Source organism: Amphiura filiformis, chromosome 3 (assembly GCF_039555335.1).
Source record: "Amphiura filiformis chromosome 3, Afil_fr2py, whole genome shotgun sequence".
Taxonomy (NCBI): domain Eukaryota; kingdom Metazoa; phylum Echinodermata; class Ophiuroidea; order Amphilepidida; family Amphiuridae; genus Amphiura; species Amphiura filiformis.
In genome coordinates this window covers 11,477,308-11,490,786 of record NC_092630.1, presented here as the reverse complement: position 1 = coordinate 11,490,786, position 13,479 = coordinate 11,477,308, and the positions used below count along the sequence as shown (strand labels likewise).

General features: G+C 38.2%; 1 protein-coding gene across 1 annotated transcript; it reads left to right on the top strand.

Annotated features, from left to right (window-relative positions):
- The first annotated feature begins 321 nt into the window (after nucleotides 1-321).
- On the top strand, nucleotides 322-10,748 carry LOC140147619 (hyalin-like). The gene is made up of 7 exons (XM_072169396.1): nucleotides 322-571; nucleotides 683-925; nucleotides 1,689-1,928; nucleotides 2,291-2,530; nucleotides 8,485-8,649; nucleotides 9,231-9,379; nucleotides 10,084-10,748. Exons 1-7 carry the CDS (start codon nucleotides 394-396, stop codon nucleotides 10,252-10,254), a joined length of 1,386 nt encoding a protein of 461 aa, XP_072025497.1. The 5' UTR covers nucleotides 322-393; the 3' UTR covers nucleotides 10,255-10,748.
- The last annotated feature ends 2,731 nt before the right edge of the window (nucleotides 10,749-13,479 follow it).

Genomic DNA, 13,479 nt, shown 5'->3' with positions numbered 1-13,479 from the left:
ACATACTACTGGCATAATCAGGTTGGTGTGAAACAAAGAACACCAACGCAGTAGCCAAGGCGTCTCGAAACTACCAACTTGCGACTTAATGCTCATTTCGTGGGAGCAGGTCAAAGAAAATTCACGAGAAAAGAAATGTCGATTTTACCTTAAAAATTGCCCATTGGCGTAAATTTCACTTTCTTTTTTAATATACCCCACTACCCTAGAAGTTTTGGTTCATTGGACAGACATTCAAAAGGGCATCCTAAACTCACAATTCATAAATCACCACTGTTAAAATGCCATAACGATCATATGGCTTATTTTATTTCAGACGTAGAAGCGCCAAATTTTACATTCTGTCCAATTGATCGATTCAATGAAACAACACTTGGTAGTTCTACCGCAATTATGATGTGGGATGAACCTGAAGCTACTGATAACTCCAGAATCCAACCTATTACAGCTATGGTTACTACTCAACTAACGTCTGGGTCGGCGTTTCCCATTGGGCGTACAATCATATCATACACATCCGTTGATCAGAGTGGGAATTCCGCTAATTGTAGTTTCTCTGTCATCATATCAGGTAAAAAGCTTTACACTGTTCTAAACAAAGTATTAAGCAAACATTTCCAAGACGTTAAAAGCGGCACAGTTCTACTGATCGATTTACTCGTTTAATAACATCCAATTCTAGACGCCGAAGCACCTTCGTTTAGCTCATGTCCTAACAACCAATCGATGAACACAGACTTGGGAGGTAGAACTGTTGTGACGTGGAACGCAACTGAAGCTATTGACAACTCTGGAGAAGCACCTACTGCTACTTGTAACAGAGAATCAGGATCTGAGTTTCAAATTGGACACACCAAAGTTTCCTGTACCGCATACGATGGCAGTGGCAATAATGCCACCTGTGAATTTTCAATTACGATTTTCGGTAACATCAATTTAATTGTAATATGTGATCGTACACGACGAATGAGCCGTAAATTCCTCCCCCGGTGAATTTTGTTTTATTTCGAGTTTAAAAAATATGTATTATAAAGCTTTTAAATTGATATATCATTTGACTTCAAACGATATCCAGAAGCGGGGTTATGGTTTCTTGAACTTTGCTCCTTCAACAAAATGGTAGCTTTTTTCGTTTCTACATGTGTCTCTTTTTCCACATTGCTTGTAATAAATATCAAACAATCATAATTGGCGATCATTTCAAATCATTTCCAAGTCAACGAGGTTCAGGAATATCCTCTCATTGTTAATTGGTGGTTATTCATTCCTAGACAAAATACAATGCTTTGTAATCCACCACTTGAACAGGATTTAGCCAAAACAAACAAAGACCAGAGCTATTAAGAATTCTATAGGCCTACATCTAAGGTAGAGGCTTATAACCCTCTTCAACAATATGATTATTGATTGGTTTAAAAGGAGATACATGTCGCGCCAGCTTGAGGAACCGATGAATACGACCTTCATGTACATTTTACACTGAAACTCAGAATACAATTTAGGACATTTATGGCTCATTCGTGCTGTACGGTCACATATTTGATTTTGATTTAAAAACATATTTTTTTCATGACATGTCAACACGACAGAAGACAATATTGTTATCTGACATCCTTAGTTTTCTTCTTTTGTCTTCATAACTGAAATATTCTGAAGTTGTCAACCTACTTATTTATATTATTCTGCAGATACCGAACCACCAGAGTTTAATTGCCCAAACCAATCACAGAACACCGAACCCAATAAACCTTTTGCAAACGTCACTTGGGGCGACCTTCACGCTTCTGACAACTCTGGAGAAATGCCTCATATTACTTGTAACCGTGAATCAGAGTCCCAATTCAACATTGGGCGTACGGTAGTTTCGTGTGAGGCAGTTGATGAAAGTGGAAATTATGCTGTGTGCAGCTTTATCGTCGAGATCTCTGGTAAGGGACCGTTCAATATTTATACCAGGGGGAATGGGAGGAATGGATCCCCTTTATAAACCTTACATTCCCCATCATGTTTTTTTAATCCGATTCCCCCTCATGACCCATCAAAGTTTCCTGCACAGCACACGATTGAGATGGGAATAATGCAATCTGTGAATTCTGCATTAAGATTTTCGGTAACATCAATTTAATTGTTCTTTGATCTGAAGACATATTTCGATCATATCCTGTAAACACGGTGGAATATTAAAAAAGAATAATATTTTTATCATACACTCAAACAATGTCCCCTTCTTTTCTTATAGATCAGTTAGTCAGTACACTACAATATATCAAATTATTTATATTTTTCACAGACACAGAACCACCAGAGTTGACTTGCCGAAATCACTCACAGAAAATCGTACCTAATGAGCCTTTTGCAACAGTTACCTGGGGCGACCTTCACGCTTCTGACAACTCTGGAGAAATGCCTCATATTACTTGTGACCATGAACAAGGGTCTAAATTTAACATTGGGCGAACAGTGGTTTCTTGTAAGGCAGAAGATGGAAGTGGAAATAATGCTGTCTGCAACTTTACCGTCGATATCTTTGGTAAGGACGTGTATTAATGAATTGCCATTTGTTCTGCCATTCTGACCTGCTTGAGTATCTTAAATTTACTGATTTCTGCTGAACACAGTAAAAATCGTGGAATTCTGCACCTTTATTAGACCACTGCGGATCAAAATGTTAAAAATCCAAAGTTACACCACCGTTTACCATGAAAATTACCATATGCGTCTCTTGGGTTCCGGGTAAAAGGAATTCGAAATGTTACCATCATGACTAATCTACTGATCATAAGCATGATACCGTTTCCTTTTTTTTCTTGAGCTGAGAGATGGAAGCCTCCTTTCAAGATTGAAATGTGTGATTATCATTATTCTTATTCAAATCTGAAATACCGCAATGTGAATATAAACAAAACACAAAAACGAAAGTCTTCACTCCAATGACCAGTCATAAATCTTAACCTGGTCATGTTGCGACAATTTGATTGATGCTGTTAGCTTAAAATTGATACCGCATTTGATACCAAGAGCTCTAAATTGACCAAGATTTATACAAATAAATGAAATTTGGTGCATTTTCAAATGTTGCAAGTTAACAGAAGAACCCACAGATAAATTGCAGAGCGTGACCATATCATGGCCAGAAATGATTGCCAGGTAATATCAATTGCACCAGCTAGGATGGTCTATCCCTTTATGCTTCTAAGAAATGTTGGGTTAATTATCACTCCCAGGGGTGTAGCAAGCGGGTGGACAGGGCGAATGAAGTTCAGGGGCCCCGGGGTTAGGAGTAGGGCTGATCGGGAGATGTTAAAAGGGCCTAGCACTACTCTACAGCAAGCCAAAGAATTAAGGTACCAGTTATCTTCAACCACTGTATATCATAAATGAAGACAGCTATATGTCATAATTGGAACCAGCAGTCAATAGCTGCATCTTTTAGCTCGAATTTAAGACCTTATTTGTGGAATTTTTTCAAGAAATAAAGACACGACCACCCAAAACTCCAGCAAGATACCAATTTAAAAGTTGCGCTTTTCTCCATTGCATACATTTGTACACAAAGCGTTCGCGAACAAGAGAACTAGAGCCGTGCTTCCATTGATTATCACGTTAAAACTAGCGTCGTGCTTTCATTGATTAGAACACAAAAGTGTTACTTTTGAATTCGTTTAATTTTAACATGTTTGTCTTTATTTAGGATATACAGGGGTGAACACAACTGGTACCTTAATTTTTTGGCTTACTGTATGTACATGGGCCCCGAGGGCCTTGCCACACCCCTGTTAATCATGCGTCTCAAATGAACAATTGAATAAATCGCGCTCTGTACCATGGGATGGTCGACAGGGGCTCGTAACGGGCAAGTGACTTTTGAAAACGCACCAAATGTTCAAATGCTGGTATCAATCACTGTCAATTTAGAGCTTTTGGTAGTTGACAGGATTCTGCATACGACCGTATCAATGAAATTGTTATCACATGATCATGTTTAAATTTATGACGGATACTTGAAGTGAGGACTTTCTTTTTGTGTTTGTGTTTAGAATATTGTTAAAAATATGCTTAAAATTTTGTTTTTTTCTTTGAAGATTTTGGTTTCACACCAACATCTTTGTAAACATCTTCTTCTTGTTGCGTGCAAAACCTGAAAACCAACAGATATATCAGACCTCGAGGTGCTTTTGGAACAGACATTCCCTTGTTTCTTCATCAACTTCAACAACTTCAACAGGATCAAATGCCTGTTGCTCTGCTCCGGCTACATTAACAGCCTGAGCTGTCGGCCTATCGGACCGACCATCTGCACATGTTGGCTTGAAACGTCCGACTCCAACCCCTGCACTGTGCTTGATCATGTTGATGAGGGAGGTCAAAACCTAAACATCTTTCTGTTGGGTCTCGATCGTCGATATACCCGTGTAAGGCAGTTGTTGTTGTGAGACATTCTTCGAGCCATCCCTTTGTTGTCCAGTGAAAATTTGTCTCAGTGGAAGAGATGAATTTCTTATTGCAGAGGCAAAGGGGTGACTGGATTTTAGGCGAACTCTAATTTTTTAAGATTTGCAGGCGATATGCCTGCAAGCACTGGAAGTAAGTTCAACTGGTGTAGGTTGTAGGCAACCGGTAGTAATAGTGGATGTTGGGGCAAGAAGATTGATCTGTCAATAACCTAGGTATGTAGTAGTAGATGACATAAACATCTAGCTTCCGCTTCTCTGTTGTTAAGGTGGATTGCTGTTGATACCGTCTTTCTTTCGCTCAGTTTTACAGGCGCTACTTTTTAAGTACTGTGCCAAAATGCTCATATCCTGGGTAAGGGAGCCCTTGATGTTCTTCCAAGCTCTGTGTGTCTTCAGGATGACAGGTCGTTGAATGAAAAGCAGTTACTTTGGGGAGGCCATTGTTTTGTCGTCGGACTCGGAGCCTATACTTTGTTGTCCATCAGGTCCCCGATACAATACTGTGTCATATGCAACGTTAATAGTCAACAAGGACAGCATCAGCTTTCTCATTTGCCTCAAAGCAGTCCTCGATGTCCTGTGTGAGAAGAGTCACTTGTTCTGCATGCAGTTGACCGGCCTGTTTCTATTGTTCTAAACAATGGAACGCGGTTCAACCGCCGGTCGGAATCAATGATGGGATTGATTCGTTCATGGGTCAGCCTTTCAAGGAACTCGTATGGTATGCACAGCAGTGACATGGGCCTGCAGCTCTTTGAATCATCTCTCGACTTGGCATGACAATAGCTCTTGCTCTGCGTCAGATCTTTGGGATTTATTACCTTTCCATGGAATGTGACAAGAAATTGCAGATCCACTCAGTGACAGTTTCGCCTGCGTTTTAGGAGGAGTTCCGGATGGATGCTGTCCGTTCCTGAAGCCTTCCCTGCTTTCATTTTTAGTGCCTGTGTCATCTCGTCTATGGTGAATGCAATTGTGATATTCATAATTATCCTCCTATTACACTTCCATACCTTTGAAACATCCTTGCTAACCCAGCAAACACAATTACGTTTTAAAAACATTTTAAACAAGTTATATTTTGGCTTTTGGTTTAGTTAAAAACGTTTTAATAACATTAAAATGTCGGGTTTTATAAAGGTCATGATAACGTTGTAAAACGTTTTGTATGAAAACACACTAAAACAATATATTTAAATGTTTTCAAAAAATGTTATTGTAAAGTATTTTTGCAAACATTTTTGCCAAGTATTGTGTCAATGCCTAAATAACATTATGTTAAAATATTTGAACCCAGCAAACACAGAAATGTTCTTAAAATCTTTTTTTCAAAACCTTTTGATAACATTTAAATGTCGGGTTATATAAAGGTCATGAAAACGTTTTTAAAACGTTAATGAAAATATTTTGGGCAAACATTTTTCGCAAAATATGTTTTCAACCCCAAAATAACATTCTGTTTAGAATGTTTTGTATCAAGTTTTCAAGAATGTTTTTGGAATGTTATAAAACGTTTTTATACCCTTTATATAACCCGACATTTAAACGTTTTCTGTAAAACATTTTTGTTTGCTGAGCAGTAGATTATCACAAAATGTTTTTTAAGGTTATGGAAACGTTTTATACTCTTAATATACCCTTTATATAACCCGACATTTAAACGTTTTCTGACAACCTTTTATAACCTTTTGCGAATGATGTCGAAAACGTTTTGTGTTTGCTGGGAACCTGACATGAGAAGTGAAGGTCTGGATTCGACAACGACAAATTTGTGCAAGCTGTGCAGCAATTGAGTTTGCACTCGTTGGGCACTTTTCTGGTTATGATGTTGTTCTACAAATGAGGTAATGTTCTATACTTTCCGCCTGAATTCTATTTGGACACCACTGTCTCAATCCACATGCCTCTTCTCACCACCCAGGCGTGCAAAAAGGAAAGGGTGGAGACTGTGGCTTCGGATATTATATCAGACGTTCCTCATGTATCCATTCTCGGTCAGAGAAGACAGAGAAAACAATTATTCTTTGCTTAACATTGACCTTCAGGAGATCGGGAACTGGGCCATCTCTAGGATCGTGCTATTTGATGTTGAGCAAGACAAGTATTGTCAAATCGGAGAGATGCCCCTAATAGCCATCCCAATCCGCTCTTCTTTGGAACAACTATTGAAGAAGCTGACGGCGTTGCCTAACTTATATAGTATTATATTACTGTAATACCTCAGCTGTCTTGGACACCCGTGGTCACCTAAATGACAAACAGACATGAACAGCAAGCCAACGTCTTGGACTGGTTCGCCGAGCTGCCCCTATCTCGAACCAAAGAGAAGTGATCAGTCGTGGTCTGGTTCGCTCTAAAATGGAATGTACAAGTTCAGCATGGATTGGCGCAACGCCCATCTCACTTTCACAACTTGATGTAATCAAGAGCGATTTACTCGTATCATTGGTACCCTACCATATTGAACATCTGCGCCATTGCAAAACATTGAGAGTTTCCGATGGCTTTCATCGCATGTTTATCGCATATCACCAGATCTCTTATGTCAGCTATACTATTAAACGGAGCTCACAGAATTAGAGAAGCTAATTTTGTGGCGGAGCTTCATACACCTGTAAACTATAGCCTCAGGCGTTGTATTAGATCGCGCGACCATCTACCAAAGAAAATCATTTTCCCATACTCTGCTGGGGCACACGTGTATCTTCAAACCAGAATATGAAGGCGGGTGGTTAATTGCTATCACGGCGCCAACCCGTCAGCATCAATGCCTACAGACTAGCCATGACATAAAAGAAAGTTGTTTAGGCGATAGAAACAAATTGGTTCGATCTTCCGAGCGACTATTGATGCTTGGTCGATCCTTACTATTTATGAAATCAATTAATTAACTATTGTTAATTGTGATAACATAATGAATCGTTGCCTGTATTGATATTAACAAATATTATTTTAGCATTAATTTAGACTATGCCATAGTCAAATTTTGATAAATAAAAATATGTTATTATTAATCATGATGAACGCATCCTGTTGGACTCAAAATTATACTGATGTTTATTAAAATCAATAGTAAAGTGGTCATAAAGAGTTTATATAATTAGTGACAGTAAAAATAAAGTATACGTAGGCCTATGTTATTGAATGCAACATCATGACATATCTTGCATATAATGGCTCACTTCAATACTGAATAATTATTCTGATTTTGGAATCTACCAGTTTATTGATTGCGAAAGCCCGAGTAAAAAACCCGACTATGTACATTGGATTTTAAGCAGAACTTTACCCCGGGACTTTGTTCTGTAACACACGCTGTCAATCGTACTTGTTTATCAATCCAATTTAACCACAAGCTCTAAGCATGGTAGTACAAGACGCACTAGATGTATGATGAGAGTTTCTTTCTGTCGCGCCCAAAAGCACCGCAAATACCACAGATAGTTGTGTACGATGTAGTTCATGATAATGGCACGTGCCCTGTGGATTTAAACCATAACGAGATCTGGGCGACCAATCACAAGCCAGATTCATTTAAAGATGCATTACACCATGGCCAATTTTGGTAGGCCAGAAATCCGACAATCTCATCCATAGACAACCGTGTTAAGCAAGTTAACCGCAATCGAAAGTAAGTAGTCCACTTGTGAAGCTACCAAACATAGGGAGTACGGTGACTGAAAAGATCAGATGTGAAAATCTATCAATTGCACACAAATTAATACAAATCAGAGTTTTATGCTTAAATGTAATTGTCAGAGAATGCAAAATGGGCAAGTGGACTACGGAGAAGTCTAGCATTAATTGTGATTATTTAGTTGTGAGTTCATTAATAATAAGCATCAAAGCATCATCGACAAATTTGGCTCTGGTGCCTCAGAATGATGTGTAAACAGATAACTATATAATTAAATAAGATATCAAAACTGCATTAACAAAGAAATCGCGGTTTATTTAATGATACAGCGATTAATACGCGATGTCCATTTTAACCAATTGCCGCGTTTTTTATAATATCTTGATATTCTAGCTTGCAACGATCCTCTGGGAATGGAAAATGGCGATATACCAGATGGTAATATTCAAGCGTCATCGTCTCTGTACCCAGCCCAGGGTGGAAGACTGAATGGTGTCAGCAAATGGGCAACTGACCTGCATGCTGCCAGCATACCTCCTTGGATTCAAGCTGATATTGGTAATGTAACAAACAGGGGCTTGTAAATCAGAGAGGGTGATACGGGTACGTGCAGGGCTTCCTTTTGGAAATTTTTATTTTTGACGCAATCGTATGGAAACAATGGCGCCTTGTAATAACCTGACTGGATACAATAGTAGTCTTTAGCAGTCTAAACTCGGTCGATAAAGCGTTCGACTATGTGCAAAAGTTTGCGGGTTCGAACCCTGGCAGTGGCTTAGTAATACGCTCACGTAAAAAAATGGAGTTAGCTTAAAGTTCCCCTGGACAAGGAACTTACTGCTAATTGTCTCATTGTAACCCGTACGAAACCCCGCTACGAAACTCGAAGGAATGTTAGGATGGGGCCATTGTGGTCAGCGACATCAAGTAAAATGTGCTGAGGCTTCTGCATCAACGTCTGGGCGTTGTGCCTTTGCGTAGCGCACTATAAATCACTACATCGTTTTTGTTGTTGTCAAATTAAGTCACTCAGATATCTGGGTACACATTTATCATGCTTATTGTTTACTTAACTTCTCGTTGTGACTTTTACCCGTCTCGTATTTAATTATAAGTTATTGTAATTGCCTATTTTAAAGGTTACGCGACCAATGTATCCGCAGTTATTACGCAAGGTAGTGGTCCCGTTGGACTGGAACTTTGGACGACGTCATTTAAAGTGTCAACCTTCTTGAGTACCTCATTGAATGACGAGGTATTCATTACAGATCAACATGGAGCCGTAGTGGTGAGTAGACCTGATGTTTGTAGCGTATACATATATTCTCAGTTATTTAGATGTGTGGAGACTTAATTAAAGATGGGACCGGAATGGTTCCTTGTTTCACCTCGAATGAATTTGGTAGTGACGAAGTTGCGTATTAGGCGTACGTTGAATCGCTCCGATTTGAGAAAGGAGTAAGACAAGGTTGCCTAATTTGTTCTCTCCTCTACAACGCTGTTGGTGTAAAAATCACGAAAGAAGTCGAAAAGGGTCTTCCAGAGAGGACTGGTAAAGTGGTTGGGGGTAGAGCGATCTGGAATATTAGTTATGCAGATGATACAACACTAAATGCCAACAGGAAGAGTGAATAACATGGTTGAGCAGCTTAGAATAGTGAGCAAGGATCAAGGACTTTTGATCAACATTTCACGGAGAGTGAAAGATCAAGATAGAAGAAGACGAGATTGAAAATTGAAAGATGGGCAATTTCAAGTTCCTTGGTTCTTATATCACACCAGAGGGAGACAGAGGTTAACTGCGGTATTAATATTTTTAAAAAAACAAGTTGGCCCCAACTAGAATATCAGACAATTGCTGTTGACCTATAGATTAGCCATGGTGCACACAAATGATCATGCAAGTCATCATATCTTAGATAATTACAACAAAGATGGACCTACATGTTTAAAATTTTGACTTGGAATTAACATAATTTTCTTATTCGTTAGATATTTCCAGGCAACGTCGACATAAGCAGCGAGGTGATCACCACTTTCCCTGAGCCCGTCAATGCTCGTATCGTGCGCATCACTTGTCTGGATGGGTCGGATAGCTTCTACGCAACTTTGAGATTCGAAATATTAGGATGCAAAAATGAAACACGTGACGCACGAAATTGACTTAACTGGCGTCACCTGTCCACGGCTCGAACGCTGCTGGCACGCAATAATCAAAGCCGTGCGACATGTAATATAAATTAACATTAAAACTGTGAAACACGACGGTGCCAAAGCAGAAAACAAGTAGGCCCTCTAAAGTACACAATACTCGATGTTATCACCACTGATTGGAATAAATAATAATATATAATTTTTTGTGTTTAACTGAGAAATGGAAAAAATACATTATGTAAGGTCGTATGTACAGGGTGGGACAACAAAACATTGTAATGTTTTGTTGTCTGCTATATAGCCTAATGTCACCCAGTGTTCCATTAATAACTTGCATCAACATGATCAAAGTAGGGCTAGAATATTTTGCTTGCATTCACCGACTCTGAGTATAGAGGGCGCCTTATTTTCATTAATTAAAGCAGCAGCAACAATAACACTGAACAACAAGGCATAATTAGGATGTGCTTCACTTTTTGTCAACAACTACCCGAGAGGAATAAGTAGACCTATTCAAACAGTTTAGCTTAGAAATACTACACCCTAGCCAATTTGTGTATTTTTGCATTTTTCTCAAAATTATAGCACATTGGTGACAAGTAAGATATGTATATTATAGGGCAAGGACTACAACTACTGTACTGAAAATTCAGCAACTCAAAGCAATTAGTTATTGATTTATTGATCAAATATTGGTTTTCCCTCATTTTTGACTGTAACTCCACAACTGTTGTCTGTGCTGAAATAAAATTTCCAGTGCAGTAGTTGTAGTCCTTGCCCTATAATATACATATCTTACTTGTCCCCAATGCGCTATAATTTTTGAGAAAAATGCAAAAATAGGCACAACATTGGGCAGGGGTGTAGTACCCCCTTAACAAATGAATTGCATGTTGATATTATTTTACCCACCCGCGTTATTCATGGTATATTGGCATTTAACAAAGAGTGGTGGGTGGGTTGAGCTGGCCTGGTAGTTTAACTAGGATTTATTGGGGGCTGATTTTGAAAAAAGTGGACTTGTGGGACAAGTGAATCAGAAACAGATGACTATGTAATCTACCTATTCACAATAATAATGCTTTAAAGGCTACACCCAACATTGTAATTTATGCTCTGTGTTTAACCGGGAAATGGAAAAAGTGCGTTATGTGTAAGGTCGTATGTACAGAGTGGGACAACAAAACGTTAAGCGTTTGCTATAATTATAATATCACCCAGTATTCCATTTAATAGCAACTTGCATCAACATGATCAAAGTAGGGCTAGAATACTTCGCTTGCATTCACCGACTCAGAGTATAGAGGGCGCCTTATTTTTCATTATTTAAAGCAGCAGCAACAACAACACTGAACAACAAGGTATAATTATGGTGTGCTTCACTTTTTGTCAACAACTACCCGAAAGGAATAAGTAGATTTATTCAAACAGTTTAACTTTACGAATGAATTGCATGTTGATATTATTTTACCCACCCGCGTTATTCATGGTATATTGGCATTTAACAAAGAGTGGTGGGTGGGTTGAGCTGGCCTGGTAGTTTAACTAGGATTTATTGGGGGCTGATTTTGAAAAAAGTGGACTTGTGGGACAAGTGAATCAGAAACAGATGACTATGTAATCTACCTATTCACAATAATAATGCTTTAAAGGCTACACCCAACATTGTAATTTATGCTCTGTATTTAACCGGGAAATGGAAAAAGTGCGTTATGTGTAAGGTCGTATGTACAGAGTGGGACAACAAAACGTTAAGCGTTTGCTATACTTATAATATCACCCAGTATTCCATTTAATAGCAACTTGCATCAACATGATCAAAGTAGGGCTAGAATACTTCGCTTGCATTCACCGACTCAGAGTATAGAGGGCGCCTTATTTTTCATTATTTAAAGCAGCAGCAACAACAACACTGAACAACAAGGTATAATTATGGTGTGCTTCACTTTTTGTCAACAACTACCCGAAAGGAATAAGTAGACCTATTCAAACAGTTTAGCTTTACAGAAGAATTGCATGTTGATATTATTTTACCCACCCGCATTATTCATGGTATATTGGCATTTAACAAAGAGTGGTGGTGGGTTGAGTTGGCCTGGTAGATTCTTGTTTTACAAATATTTTTGTAGTTTTTATGGTCATTTTTAAAAGAAGTATCATAAAATTCTTTTAAAAATTATAATAAAAAGTACAAAATCAGACTGTTGTAAAAAGTAGATGCGGGCAAAGCCCAGCAAAGTGATGGCCAGGTGTCCGAAATACCAGGCGATGCAACATGATGTAGCCATGAATATAAAGTTGGTGCGTACATGGGGTGCCTGAACATTATGTGTAATGATTATCCACAACAGTGAATCTATATAAAAAATAATAATAATAATGATAATAATAAAACTTGTGAAGGCCTGGTGTTAGAAGGGTGCTGGAAAGTTGTTTGTGTGTGTGCTTGCGTGTTGTCTTTTCAAAAGAAGCATTTTATCAAGTATTGTAATTTGGAACAGCTGAGATATCAAAGAAGATATATCGCATTTCAAGGGTTGACAAACAGAAGGCCTTAACTCAAAAAGTGCCTTTTTGAGAAAAATGAGTAAAAATAATATTTTGCATTGAGATGTGACCAAGTATTATTGTGCTATAGATGCAATAGAAAGTTGAATTGGGTTAAGGCTTATGATTTTAAGAATATGTGGGTATTACAGATTATTTTGGTACCAATATCTCAAAATGGCCAAAAGTGAGTTAAGGCCTTCTGTTTGTCAACCCTCGATTTGCACAAAACAATATAACCGTCTTACAGATAATCGAATGATACGTGCCCGCCGTATATGGTACATTTGAAATATTACGATTTCTTATTTCGAACGCTTATCTGATATTGCTTTATTACTAAAACTGTAAAATGTATATCATCAATACGAAAGGTCAAAATTGTCAAATGATGGACGGTTTTTAATCCCAGCTATATACGTACACTTTAAGTACATATCATTAGTTTTATACAGGTTACTTCGGGGACTGTTAAATATCAAAAATATAATAACATTTTTACTAACTCGCCATAAAATTTCTATTATAATCCGAATTTCAAAAAGTCTAAATTATTTGATATCAGGAGGACATTCCTCGTATTCATTGTGCAATTTGGTGTGCCTGATGTGCTCTCAGGTCACACAATAAATGTGCAAACGTTGCAATCCGATTAAACAACTACCAAAATATCACGCGCATTAGATA